The 15,485-nt window shown below is 40.5% G+C and overlaps 1 protein-coding gene and 1 pseudogene across 1 annotated transcript in view; one reads left to right on the top strand and one right to left on the bottom strand.

Moving 5' to 3' along the window:
- Nucleotides 1-15,485, bottom strand: part of MYO1D (myosin ID) — a 410,223-nt gene that overhangs the window by 277,064 nt on the left and 117,674 nt on the right. The window contains exon 2 of the mRNA XM_020963220.2: nucleotides 6,718-6,926. Within this exon, the coding sequence (XP_020818879.1) occupies nucleotides 6,718-6,926 (209 nt within the window). The remainder of the gene's footprint in view (nucleotides 1-6,717; nucleotides 6,927-15,485) is intronic.
- On the top strand, nucleotides 14,633-15,078 carry LOC110192208 (adenosine 5'-monophosphoramidase HINT1-like; annotated as a pseudogene).

A 15,485-nucleotide genomic window follows, 5' to 3' on the forward strand; every position in this document is an offset into this window, starting at 1 on the left:
GCCTTAAATCCAATTCATTCTGGAGCTCATACAGGTCACTGCTCAAGCACCACTTAGTGGTTATTTTTTGGGCCCTCCCTGCAGGGAGTAAATGTAAATAGTAACTGTTCTTCTTTTGGCCAGCAACCCCTGAGGCTCTTCCCCTCTCAGTTTGATTTTTTTTTTAATTAAAAGGGCCATCCCTAGACTCACTTCTTAAAGGCGCCCATTCACTGGATGGGCATTACCTCACTCAAAGAGAGAACCTGTAAAGACCTTCGCTTAAAAGGACCAGGGTCTCCCACTGCATCCTGGGCCATCTCCAGTCATCCTGACGAATATCTGGCCACTGGATCCTGATGGCTCTGGAGGAGAAAGTGAGGCTGGTGACCTTAACAGCCCTCCCTCACTCAAATCAAAGTCAACTGCAATTAACGTCATCATCTCCCTAACGTCATGGTCCTCTTCGAGAATGAAGGACAAACACAAACAAGACAGCCACACCGTTCAATGACTGGCCTTGATAGACTTAGCTCGACTACTCCAAAAGACTCATGATGGAAAATGCTGTCCACATCCAGAGAAAGAAATCTGGAGTCCGAATGCAGATGGAAGCATACTATTTACTCTCCTTATCTTTTGCTACTTTGTTTTGTTTCTTCTTTCTTGTGGTTCCTCCCATTAGTTCTAATTCTTCTTTACATCATGACTAATGTGAAAATACATTTAATATGACTGCATAAGTAGAGTCTATATTAGATTGCACGTCATCTTGGGGAGAGGGGAGGAGAGAGTAGGGGAGAAAATTCAAAACTTAAAAATTTTTGGAAGTGGATGTTGAAAACCAAAAATAAATTAATTATTAAAAAAGATAAAATCAATAATTTCAATCACATGAAATTAAAGAGCATTTGATCCAACAAAAGCAGTGCAGTTAGGATAAGAAGGGAAAGTGAGAACTGGGAAAAAAATCTTTGCATCTAATATTTCTGATGATGGTCTGATATCATGGATATATTAGAAATTAAAACAAATATACATAAAAACTAAGAGTTATTTCCCAATAGATATGTGGTCAAAGGATATGAACAAATGGTTCTAAAATGACAAAATAATCATAATCATGAAAGATTGCTTTAAATTGCTCATAATTAGACAAATGCAAATTAAAACAACTCTCAAGGTTTTACCTCACACCCAGAAAATTAGCATCAGTGTTAAAGGGGATGTGAAAGATCAGGCATACTAACACACTGTTGCTGTAGCTGTGAATTGGTCCAACTATTCTGGAAAGCAACTTGGAATTAGGCTAAAAAAAAAGTGACTGAAATATCAATACTCTTTGACCTCTAAATACATTTTCTAGGTATATAACAGGAGAAGGTCAAGGACAGAAAGAAGGAATCTATATATACCTAAATATTAACAGTGGTACTTTTGGTGACAGCAAAAAATGGAAAACAAAACAGATAGCTAGAAATTGGGGAATGGCTGAACAAATGTTTGCATATCAGTTTAATGGAATAGTAATATGCTGTAAGAAAAGACTAAGGTGAAGAAAAACTCAGAGGCAGAAGACTAATATGTGTTGATTCTGAATGAAGCAAGAAGTACCAGGAAAATGATATACACACTGACAATAATGTAAATGGAAAGAATAAAAAACCAAAGCTGATCATTGTGTAATAATAACAACCAAACTTGGCCCCAGGAGAAGAGATAAGGAAATGCACCTCCCTCCTCTTCATTGCAGAGATGAGAGATGATGGGTATAGAATCAACTCAATCAATCAGTCAATAAGCATTTATTAAGGGCCTGCTATTTGCTTGGCACTGTGCTAGATGCTATGGATACAAAGACAGAAATAAAATGGTCTCTGTGCTCAAGAAGGTTATGTTGTATTGGGAAAGACAGCTAAATTATATGTAGCATATATGAAGAAAAAATACAAGATCATTTGAGCAGGAAAGAATCTAGCAACTGCGGGGACCGGGAAGGGCCTTATATAGGAACTAGCACTCGAGCCGAGTTTTGAAGAAGCTTAATGATTCTAAGAGGCCAAAGCAAGGAAGAAATGCATGGGGAGCCTGTTCAAAGGCTTGTAGTTGGAAACTGGAGTGTCATGTGTGTGAAACAGCAGGAAGGCCAGTTTAGTTGATTCACGGAGTATTTAAAGGATAATGGTGTATTATAAGCCTGGAAATGTAGTCTAGAGTCAGTCTGTAACAGGCTTGAAAAGCCAAACAGGGGAACCTGTAATTGATACTAAAGCAAAGTAATGCAGAGTCAGAAGAATTTATTGAGCAGGGGAGTGACCTGATCAGACCTGTCATTTAGGAAAATCACTTTGGCATTTGTGGGGAGGATGGATTAGGGGAGAAACTTGGGACAGGGAGACAAATTGGGAGAATATTGCCATCAAACAGGTGAGATGTGATGAGTCTGAATGAAGACTGTAAGCATATAAGTGGTGATATGAGGATGGATAAAAGAAAAATTGTGGAGGTAGATTCAACAGGATTTGGTAACTTTATTTCTCACCAACATCCTTCTAGTCATCCAGGTTTGCAGGCCAGGAATAATCCTCACTGGTCATTCTTCCTCACCCCACATTTATCTAATCAGTTACCAAATCTTGTTGAATCTATCTCAGTAACAGAGACTTTTGAACAAGGGGAGGGTATAGAGTGTGGGTGTGTAGAGATAATGCATTTTTTTAACATGTTGAGTTGGAGATACTTATAAGAAACCCTGTTGGAAATATCCAATAGGCAGTTGGTTATGTGAGACTCGAGAGCTCAGGTCAGAGGTTAGGGCTGGATATATAGATCTGAGAAGTTATCTGCATAGAAATGATAGTTAAACCCACAGGATTTGATGAGGTCACTAAGAGACAAAGCATATGCTGAGAAAAGGACTGAGGACAGAGCTTTGGGGGACATGCACAATTAGGGGGCATGACGTGAATGATGATCCAGCAAAGGAGACTGAGGAGGAATGGCCAGTCAGAGAAGAGACCCAAGAGAAAGCAGTTGTATGAAGATCTAAAGAGAATGGGTTATCAAGGATGAGAGGGTGGTAAGTGGCATTAAATGCTACAGAGAAGTCAAGGAGGATAAAGATTAAGGAAAAACCATGAGAACATAACTTCAGAGAGAAATGTTTCAGTTGAGCGATGAGGTAAGAAATCACATGCAAAGGGTTAAGAAGAAAGGAAATGAAACATTAAGAAAAGAAAGCTTTTTCTAGGAGTTTGGATGTGAAAGAGAAGGGAGATATAGGATGATAGCTTGAAAGGATGGTAATGTCAAATGAGGGTTTTTTTTTCTTTTTTTAAGATGGGGAAGATTTGGGCATGTTTATAAGTACCAGGAAGGTAGTCTATAAAAAAAACAACAGATTAAAGATTGGCCAGAGGGGTGGTGACAATACGGAGGAAATTGGAGGGGATGGGATAAAGGATGGATCTATCTATTTATCTATGTATCTAGATATAGATATGGAGAGAGATATCCTTTATCTCATCCCTTATCTGTATCTATCTAAATATAGATGATAGATAGATAGATAGATAGATAGATAGATAGATAGATAGATAGATAGATAGATAGATAGATTGATTGATTTACAGACAGACAGGTAGATAGATAGACAGAGAACTGATCATGGTGAAAAAAAATGCCACTTCTTTATCAGAAGTTAAGGGCGAAGGCACAAAAAGTGAAGACACATGGCTTTGAGATATAGAGAAAAGGAGAAATGGGACCTCACTGGGAAATGGTCTTAATTTTTTTGGTAATGTATGAAGCAAGGTCTCTGCTAAGAGGGAGGGAGTGCTATGGGGAGCTTGAGAAAAGAAGAAAAGAAGATATGAAATAATTATTGGGAATGAGATAGAGATAGAATAGAGATAGAGATGAGAATGAGATAGAAAAATATGAAATAATTTCTATGGGGAATGAGATAGAGAATGATTTAGAGAGGACTAAAAGGACTGTCTTGCTGTGTGAGGCCCCCGTTGAGATTAGATAGCACAGATCTTAATGGACTCAGTCTACAGCATTGTGTGACTTCCTCTAGCCCCATTTGGTGGCATATGAGGAGTGGAGGAGGCACACAAGAAGAATAATTCAGTATGGTGTTTGGCAAGGTATGAGCAGCAACAGGACAAGGAGGAGAGGGATTTGAGAGAGGAAGACAGTACCATTCTGAACTGGTTAACTACAAGGTTGAGACTGAGAAGGGAGAAAAGTATGGCCAAGATAAGAGTGATATCCAGGGAGACTGCTGACAAGTGGACACTAGAGGGCACAATGAAAATGGACAGAAGGAACAGGAGGGCTGAAGCACAAGGAGAGGTGGAATGATAGAAGTCATGGTCAAATAGAGGCATTTCAGAATTCTCAACCAGGCAAGTAAAATAGTAGTGGGTGATCATGAGCTCAAAGGCATGATGGTCTCTTTGAGCGTCTTGGAGTGAGCGAAGAAATAGGTCAGAGGGGCTGAGGATATGGAGGAGCTTGAAGATTGAGGAAACATCCATAGAAATGCTCAAGACTCCCAGTAGGAAGGCAGGGATTGGGATGGAAATGAAAACTAAGCTTGGCAGTGAACTCTGGGAGAAAGGAAGACATGACCTGGGTGCCCAGAGATAACTGGGTCAGATGCAGCTGATATGCTTATTGGCTTGGCTGAGCTATATTCCTTCTCCCCAACCCCCTCCCCCTTTTTAAAAATCCTTAGTTACAAGAGATGGGTTATTGGGCTGGAGTGGAGGAAGGAATATATTTGAAAATAAATGTGATATAACAACAAAATGCATTGATATGGGAACATGAGAATGTCATAGACCAGGATTCTTCAGAGTACCTTCCCCGCAACTACAGCCCTTTTTAGGGCTATGATGATGGGAAAAGGGGGCAGCTAGGTGGCATAGTGCCACAGAGCGCCAGGCCTAGAGTAAGGAAGACTGTCCTTCCTGAATTCAAATCTGGCCTCAAACATATAATAGCTCTGTGATCCTGGGCAAGTCACTTAACCTTGTTTGCCTCAGTTTCCTCATGTGTAAAAAGAGCTAGAGAAGTAAACTGCAAACCACTCCAGTATCTCTGCCAAGAAAACCCCAAATGCGGTCACAAAGAGTTGGACACAACTGAAAATGACTGAACAACAAACGATAAAAGAATTAAGCTTTTCATTCAAACTGTGTCTCTCCCCAGAGGCAACAGCCATATGGCTCAATCTGGAGGCCTATGAAGAAGGCAGAAGCTTCTTCCATCTCTAACTTTACTGCCCTTCTTGTCCCAAATCGGTTAGTCAAAAATATGGCAACTTCATACAAGAAAAAGTATGTAAGTATGACCAAGATTTCTGTACAGCAAGGGCCTACAGAAAGGGATTAGTTTTGGACTTCTTTTATCGTTTTAGAGCAATGAGTATACCACTAGACAAACATCAGCTAAAAGTAGGCAGCCATTACTGAATGAAGGCAAATGGGGTCAGTAAAGACATTTTGGGATTCCTTAGTTTATAGAGTAAAGGTTTTCTTTGGCTAGGTCCACCTCCTTAACAGGAAGTTGGTGAGATGGCAGGATAGTACTCAATAAAGCATTCCCATTTATTTTGTGCCTGCATAATAATTTACATATTTATTGATAGCCTTCCAATGGGATGTCAGATTTAACCAATTCCTCTGTATGTGGTTCTTATCTTAAAAAAAAAGTTTTATTGGTGCTTTTTGTTTTTACATCTCATTGATTTCCTGACACAACCTTCCTCTTGTCCTCTATCCAGTGAGATGCAAAGATACAAAATAAATAAAAAATAGTTCCACAAAATCAATGCATTAACTATGCCTGACAGCATGTTCAACATGCCGTACCCATAATCCCCTACTTCACCAATAAAGGGATAGACGGATGTACCTCTTGTCATCTCTTCTTAGTTTTTCTTATTCTGTTTAATTTGTTACAGGTGTTATGTATGCACACATACATGTGTATACATGTTGCATATATGTCTGTATATAGAAATGTGGGTATGTATAATATATTATTATATATAAAACATATATGTGTATATGTGTTTATTCATTCATTCATTCGTTCACTCGCTTGTTTGTTTTCCACCCTACCTCCCCCCACTTCTAAGGCCAGTTCTGCACTGGCCCACTTAAGTCTTTGATGAGTTTCCTCTTTCTAGCAATAACAATTTCTATGAAGCTGTTCACACCACTTAGCTTAGTGATCCTACTTTGGGGAACATAGCATGAAGAAACCACTCAAAAGAAAGAAAGTAATCTGCACCAAAATGTTAAACACAACCCAATGCCAAAAACGGGAGGGGGGGGGAATGGTCATGATCTACAAACACAACAGAACCAATGTAACCATCAGAAATGTTAAGTGTGTAGACATAAATGTTTATGTAAAACAAGGCTTTGTAACCTTTTTGTGTGCATCATGGACCTCTTCTAGTGAAGCTCATGGACCCTTCTCAGAATAATATTTTAAATATATAAAATGAAATATATGGGATTTTAAAGGAAACCAATTCTATTGAAATAGTTATCAAAATACATGAAAGAGTCACAAACCTCAGGTTAAGAACCCTTGATGTATAATAATAGTGATAAAAAAATCATAAAATAAAATGGAATCCACATGGATTCCACTTGTATAAACATACACGTATGAGCACAAAGAAATATGAGAGGCAAGTGGCCCTCTCCAGCATACCAGATATCACAATACAGGTGTCTTTTGATCGCCTCTTCATCGCTTTGTAAGCAGCATCAGCAATAGCAAAAAGATGAGGTGGCCTTTCATAGAGCTCACGCCCTTTATACTGCTCAATTGTGTCTCTTCCATAGATGTTCAAGGATTTATATGGGTTCACAGAAACAACGACTTCTCCAATAAATGTGTAGATGCGTCCTTTTTCAAACCTGCAGTAAAGATGTCAAAGAAAAAGGAAGAGTTAGCTGGAATAGATAAATGTTATTTCTTTCACATATGATTATTTCTCTCATGTCATGCCCACGGATACCAGGGACTATCTCTTACCTGGTACCTTTCCTCCTGAGCTACAGTCCTCTATCTCCAACTGTCTTCTGGACATTTCCACCAGGATATCTCTTAGGCATATCAGACTCAACATATCCAAAAGAGAGTTCATTACCTTATTCACCAAAAAACCCACTCCTCCTCCTAACCAGTATTTCTTTTGAGGAACACCAGGGTTTTTTTTTTTTTCCTCGATAGCATAAATTACTTTGGCATTGGCCTCAAGAAGCTCACGGACCCATTGGCAAAATATTTTTTTTAATTTAAAACTCAAAAGTATATGGAAGTGATTGTTGAAAACTAAAAATAAATTAAAAAAAGAAAAATTATATTTGAAGGAAATGCTAAATTTTAGTTCCAGGTTAGTGAAACTAAAGATATAATTTTTTTTTCTCCCATTCAAGTTCATGGACTACTTGAATTCTAGCCATGGACCCCAGGATAAGTACTCTTATTCTAATCACTCAGGTTTGCAAACTAGGTGGTCTCCCTGGCTCTCTCTCACTTCCCCGTATGTCCAGTTGCTAAGTATTATTGATTCTGTACTACCACATCTCTCTACATGTCCTCTGCCCAAATTCACACGGTTCTCATCTTGACTATCGCTTTTGCCTCCTAATCAGTTTCCTGTTGTTTGGTCTCTCCTTTCCAAGCCACTCTCCAAAGTCACCCAATTAATATATCTGAAGCACAGGTCTGGCTCTATTACTGCCTTGCTGATAAAACTTCAGTAGTTCTCTAGTTCTTCCAAGATAAAATAAATTTCTGTAGTTGGTTAATAACAAAAACAACAATAGCTAGTATTTACTAGTATCGTGAGGTTGGCAAAGCATTTTACATATATCACCTTTTTTTTATCCTAACAACCACCTTGGGAGATAGGTGCTATTATTATCCCCATTTCACAGATGAGGACATTGAGGCTGAGAGAGTTAAGGGACTTGCCCAGGGTAATACAAGTCGGATGTGACTGAGGCAGGATTTAAATTCCTGTCTTCTTGACCAGAAGGACAACACTCTGTCCACTGTGCCATCTGTTAAAGTCCTTCACAATCTGGCCCTAGGAGGATTACATGTCACAGTTGCGCCCCCCCCACACACACACATATGGAGTTTCCGACAAACAAGTCTACTTTCTGTAGACCATTCAAAACACTGGTCTCCAAGTCCTTGCACAGGCTGCTGCTCATGTGTGGAATGCTCTCTATCTAAGACCAAGAAGTCTTTCCTGATCCCCCTGCCCCTATTGTGCTCCATCTGCCCAAATTGTGGGGGGTTTTTGGTCTATATTTCATATTTAGTTTTCTCTATTCCTGGTCTCTCTCTCTCTAGTAAGCTCCCTGAGGGCAGGAACTGTTTATTTCCATCTTTACATCCCTAGTAGCTAGCACATAGAAAATATGCTTAAAGATAAATGCATAAATATAAACACATTAAATAAACAAGTGTAAAAAACACGCATAAAATGCACATAAACAACAACGTAAGACAATTTAAAAGTCTTCTTGTTGAACTGAATTCACATTTCAATAGGCTCAGAATTTCCTTTGAGAATCAGTGACTGCTGTTTCTCTTCACACATGGTTAGGGAGAAAAGCCAGCAGAGCATAAGACAGAAGGGAAAGGTAACCAACCATCTGGAGCATAGGGAATTCCTACTCCTAAAAGAGAGGGGAGAAATCAGGAGACGAAGAATAAATTTCCCCAGGTAAAGAAGCCACAGTGGAGAAATTAAACTACCTCTAGAAAGGCAGATTACAGGAATTAAAGTTAGCCTGGAAGCTTATTCAAGAAATCATTGGGAGAAACTAGGTGGCACAATGGATAGAGCACCCTTGCTCTGTAGTCAAAAGGACCAGAGTTCATATCTGGCCTCAGACACTTACTAGCTGTGTGACCCTGGGCAAGTCACTGAACACCAATTTAGGATGGAAGGCAGGAAGGAAGGAAGGAAGGAAGGAAGGAAGGAAGGAAGGAAGGAATCAATCAATCATGGGAAGTGTAGACACAGACACAGGATGACTGATTATTGGGTCTGGAAGGGAACTACGGAGGACATCTATTCTACCACCTCCATTTTAGAGATGAGGAAACTGAGGCCTAGTCAGGTTAAATGATTTGCTCCTGGCTCCACGGGTAGTGGCAGAAGTGGTGTTTGAACCCAGGTCTTCTGACTGGAGAGCCATTGCTCTGGGATACTTCATCTCTTCTTCCTACACTCATTCTCAACTAAACAGATATAAATTCATATCTACAGACATACACACCAAACCCAATACTGATAAAGAAGTATGCTCATGTGGAAAAATATCTAGGGGGAACCCCCCCTCAAACTTTTAATCATTGAGACACATACCGCACACCCTTACACATACACACACACACACACACACATATACCCTATACATACACCCACACTCACACACACAAACACACACACAAACACTCTCAAAGGACAACCAGGGGTTGCCAAATCATCTTCACAGCATGAGCCTCCATAGAAACTTTTCTCTGAACTTCCTTGCTGTCTGGTTCATGGCTCTTCCAGGGATATCAGTGGTAATTAATCATTTTAGATTAAAAGTAGGGAACCTCAAACCTCCTTTCAGCTCTTCCTGGGCTTCAGGTTACAGTATGTAATTTAGAGTAAGAGTAAACACAGATGGTGAGAATGTCAACTAAGAAACTGAAATCGAGATTTTCCTCCACTGATACAGTCAGTCCATTTCTCAGTAATCAAAATCATTAGTATCTACTTACAGTAATTTGCACATGTAATTTTTTCATATACTGTCCCCCTTCCCCAGTTAAGATCAGAAGTTCCTTTATAAGTCACTCTACCACTTTCCTTCTCTTCCCATCCAACAGATAAATGCAAAAAAGGCTTATGAGACATGTTGATCTAGCTATTTACATGTCGGCACTACAAACACATCTTAAACATTGTATCTACACCATGAATTTATAACATCTTAGGCCTGTAAGGTGAAGTGCTGATTGCTATTCACCTTCCTCACTCAGTTGCCGATTCAATATAGGATCTTAAAAAGTTCCTCTTTAAAGGAGATGTAGTGAATGAGAATAATGACATCAACTTGATTCCCCTTCTATATTCCATCCCACATATCAGGCAAGAGGTGGTCTCCAAACGTGAGCAACGAAGAATTGATAACTCTAGCCTCATGAAATATAGAGACTAGACCTGTGTCTTCTTTGATATCGAGAACTCCAGATGAGAGAACTCCCTCTCTATCAGTGCAGGTGGGTGATGTAGAGAACGTCACCTAGAGCACTGACAGGCTGTGACTTGCCCAGGGTCACACAGTCAGGATGCGTCGCAGGCAGGATGTGAATGCAGTTCTTGGTGGGTCCCAGAGCAGTCCTCTATCTATCCACTATACCAGTGGTTCTCCAAGCTTGGTGCAGGGATACCTGGGGACCCCAACACCCTTTTAGATGGTCCAGAGGGTCAAAACTATTTTCATAATAATCAGATGTTGACTTTCTAATATATCAATAGATATTACCCATATAAACAAAAGCTCTTTGAGTTCCCCAATAATCTACAGTATATGCAAAGGGCCTAAGCCCAAAAAGTTTGAGAACCATTGGGCTATATACACCAGGCTGCTTCCATGACCCAAATACTAGGGAGGAAAAGCAAGAGCCAGTTCTTCAAATTCGGGAGCAAGACACTTCACTTCACACACAGAAGACTCAGAGTTCAGTGAGGGTTCTGGTTCCACCTCTGCCACTAATTAGCAACCTAGACAATATCAGGTCACTCCACCTCTCTGGGGCTCAGCTTCCTTGTCTGGAGATGGAGCGCAAGGGACGATAGAGGATCAGATGACAGTCAATGTTCTTTCCAGATCTATTATTCTCCAGACCTAGGAGGAGCTGTTGTTGAATCAGAAATGCATGTATCTAGAAGGCATAAGTAAATATATACACACATGCACTATATACACATGACTGTACTTTGCACTTCTTCCACAATGACCCAGCAACTTCTTCATCCTGAAAGCTGATACCTGTTTTGCAATGGACACACCGGAAGTACCCTCCAACACCTATAGCCTCTTCCTCTGACTGGATGGCCCTTCCAGAACCTCTATTCAAGGCCACCCAGGCTACCACATCTTATTCCTTGACAGACTGCATTCCAGACTTTCTACACCATTACTCTAGAGCTGCAACTCCCTTCCTTTCCCCCCCTTCAGCTTCCTTTTCCCCTCTTTACCTATAAGAAAATTAGCTCCTTAAGGGTAGGTACAGTCTTTCTTTCTGCTTGTATTTGCATTCCCAGCACTCAGAAACAGGGCCTAGCACATAAAACGTGCTTAATAAATGCTTGTTGACTGATTATATCATATATCTATTTCCCTCTTTGGCTCTGGCTCAAGATCAGGTTTAGAGGTTGTCATTAACTAGCACACAGTGGCACAAAGGATAGAGTGCTAGGCCTGGAATCAGGAAGACTCATCTTTCTGAGTTCAAATCCAGCCTCAGTCACTTACTAGCTGTGTGACCCTGGGCAAGTCACTTAATCCTCTTTGCCTTAGTTGTCTCATCTGTAAAATAAGCTGGAGAAGGAAATGGCAAACCACTGCAGTATCTTTGCCAAGAAAACCCCAAACGGGGTCATGAAGAGTCAGACATGACTGAAAATGACTGAACAACCACCACTACAATAAAAACCACATTATAGAGAAGCAGCAATCATCTCCCAAACACCCATTTTATTCCTAAATTAAAACTATATTAAGTACTCTTGGATGTTGTTACTACTACTACTACCACCACCACCACCACCACCACCACTATAATATAAGCATTAACAGATCACCAAATAACATCACAAAGGAAAGGCCAATGATGCTGTGATTAAGGAAAATGTACCAAGTTCTTAATGTCTATTAGCAACTTCTAAAATGCTTGGAATTGGGGCAGCTAGGTGGCCCATTGGATAGAGCACTGGCCCTTAAGTCAGGAGGATCTGAGGATCGGACCTCAGACCAAACATTTGACACTTGCTAGCTGTGTGACCCTGGGCAAGTCACTTAACCCCAATTACCTTTAGAGAGAGAGAGAGAGAGAGAGAGAGAGAGAGAGAGAGAGAGAGAGAGAGAGAGAGAGAGAGAGAGAGAGAGAGAAAATGCTTGGAATTGATTTTCCTGAAGTTCTAGCAAGGTTTTTTATGCACATTCCCTAACTAAGCTCGGCATTGGAACCACCACTAGATGGTGCCCAGGGACACTTTATAAGCACATAACCTTATTTATTCATTTGCATTTTGATAGCCTTGGGGCAAGCATAGTCTCAACGGGGAAATCTAGCCCACTTTTCTGTCACCAGATAGTACTGTACCCAAGCCAACAGGGGCAGACAGCAAGGATAGCTTCCCTCCCCAAGGGCTTATCAAGGAAAGTTCTTTCTGCAAGCTCTCTCAGTAACTCCTTTATGCCACAAAGGGTGAACCTAAAATAACCCCACGGATTTAGGGTTGGGGTTAGTTTAATTGTGACTAACATGGCAACTAAACTAAAGCTTTCTGTAAATATTTTATTGCCATATAGTAGCTACTTCCAAAAATACACCAAAAAACTGGTTTATTAGGCAAGTGAATTTCTCTACAGCTATAAAAATGTGACATTCGATGAAATATATAGTTATTGAGTGGTGAGGGGAATGTCCAGCCATGCTTTTACAAGGAGCTCTTATTAGGTGCACCTCTGATGGTCTCACTTACTCCCTGGATTCAGTTCAAGTAAACAAACATTTAGTGCCCAGTATATGCAAGGGACTATTCCAGCCTGTTTTCTGACTGAGTTCCAGTGCCTTTGCTGCTCCCAGAGTAGCTAGATTGGGTATAAAGTGATCATTTAGTATAAAGAAAACTGGTGTAGGAATCAGGAAACCTTGACTCAGAATCAGGTCTACTACTAATTAGGTGGGTTCACTGTAGACAGGTTTCTTCACCACCTGTCTTCTCCCTTCCCAAATCTAGAGAATGAAGAGGTTGGACCAGGTTGACTCCTAAGATAACCCATCTAAAACCATACCACGGTAGGATGTAAACATCCTAATGGGTTGTTTCTATCAAATTGGGAGGCCAGAGACTTTCACTGCAACTCAGTTCAAGAAATGTTTCTTAGGCGAGTACTGTGTATAAAGACACTGTCCAGGGCACTGAGAATAGAAAGATAGTTCCGTCAATCATCAATGACATCATTGATCATTGATCAATGATCTAATGGTCTCTTTGTGCTAAGGACAAAAAGGAAATGGTACTTGCCTTTAAAGGGCTTAAATTTTATGGAGGAAAATAAATACACATCTAAGGAGATAAGACATGCATACATACAAAGTTTATCCAATATAATTTTGTTCTTAAAATAGGTAACACCCACTTGTCGAGTGTAAGATTTTAAAAAGCATTTTGCTCTCAACAATCTCAGACAGTGGGCAGTCCAAACATTATCATCTTCATTTTACAGAAGAGGAACTTGAGGCTCAGGAGTGATTTGTGGACAGGCAGGGTTAGAGCTGAGATTCTAAGACTGCCATCTCTTGGCTACAGGTCCAGTGGCTCTCTCACTGATATAATGAGATAAGCAACTGAAATACCAGACAACACAAATGCTGTTCTCAAGATATTAAGCAATCTAATGATTGTAGACATTCACAAATAATAAAGCAAGCCAACATATATTAAGAGCCTACTATGCACCAGGTACTGGCGATACTAAAGCAAAACAGACCCTGCCCTCAATCAGCTGACAGTTGAACTGCGGAAGAAGGCACAGAATGCACATATCTGGGTATATAAAGACATAAAGCAGATACCGGATAATCTTGAAGGGAAAGGCACTTACTAAGGAGGCCAGGAAATGCCTTGAGCAAAAAGGAAGTGTTGAGCTGGAGTCTAGAAGGAAACCAGGAGGCGGAAGTGACAATGAAGGGGCAAGACAGATGGTCAGAACAAAGCACAGAGATGTAATATTATGTTAGTACTAGACAGTACCAGTAGGGCTGGACCACAGTGTACATGGGATGGAAGAATGCCTATGAAGGTTTCAAAGGTTGGGCAGGGTTAGGTTTGAAGAATTTCCTAGAGGAAATAGAGAACCATTGGAATGCATTGAGAAGGGAAAAGGTGATACAATCAAACCTATGATTTAGGAAAATCACAGCCAGGAGGGGAATGAAAGAGTATAGAGAGAAAAGAGGAACAAAGACAATGCCTTAGGGGACACTCACAACCTAGGAGATTGAGAAGAAGCAATGAGACAGCTTGGAGGAACACCAAAAGGCAACAATGTCATGAAAACCCAGAGAGGAGAGAGCATCCAGGAGGAGAAGGTGGTCAACAGTGTCAAACGCTGTAGGAAGCTCAAGAGGGATGAAGGCTAAGAAAAGATGATGAGAGCTGGCAATTAAGAGATCACTGGTAACTTTGGAGAGGACGTTTCAATTGAATGATGAGGTCAAAAGCCTGATCACTGAGGGTTCAGAAGAGAGTAAAGAGGAATGTGATGGAGGCTGCAGCGGAAGGTGGTAGGAGCTAGCTGTGGGCACCACCACTATGGCAGATGAGGTCAGCAAAGCTCAGACTGCCCAGCCCGGGGGAGACACCATCTTCGGGAAAATAATTCTCAAGGAAATCCCAGCCAAAATAATTTTTGAGCATGACCTGTGTCTTGCTTTCCATGATGTTTGCCCACAAGCCTCAACTCATTTCCTGGTGATACCCAAGAAAGCCATTACCCAGATATCTGTTGCAGACGAAGATGATGAAAATCTCCTAGGACACATAATGATTGTTCACAAGAAATGTGCAGCTATAACTAGCTGTATGACCCTGGGCAAGTCATTTATCCCCAACTGCCAACAAAAAAAAAAGAAAGAAAGAAATGTGCAGCTGACCTGGGATTGAAGAGAAGATACTGAATGGTGAGCAATGAAGGTGCAGATGGGGGGCAATCTGTCTATCATATTCATCTGCACGTCTCTGGAGGATGTCAGATGTGATAGACTCCTGGATAAATTGTTGGAATGATTTGTTTTACTTAGGGAGCAAGGCAGGTTTACAACATATATGTTAAGCTGAGTATACTTAATGTTTTCTGTGAAACAAGAAATTGGGAAATCACTTCAAAATGTACACAATAAAAGACAGTTATCTCTTTCCTATGGTTAAAAAAAAAGAGAGTAAACAGAGAGGGACTGGAGGCAAGGAATGAAGACAGCTTTTTCAAGGAATTTGGCTAAGAGGAGAGATAGAGGATGATAGCTAGCTATAGATTACTTGAGACGAAGGAGAGTGAGATAACTGTAAGAGAGTGGTCCAGGCAAAGAACACTGGAAAATCAGAGGAGGAGAGATCACTGTCATATGAGAGAATAAGAGAAGGCATCATAGAGGCATCTGTGTCCTGA

This window comes from Phascolarctos cinereus, unplaced genomic scaffold (genome assembly GCF_003287225.1).
Source record: "Phascolarctos cinereus isolate Bilbo 61053 unplaced genomic scaffold, phaCin_HiC Scaffold_5;HRSCAF=322, whole genome shotgun sequence".
NCBI lineage: Eukaryota > Metazoa > Chordata > Mammalia > Diprotodontia > Phascolarctidae > Phascolarctos > Phascolarctos cinereus.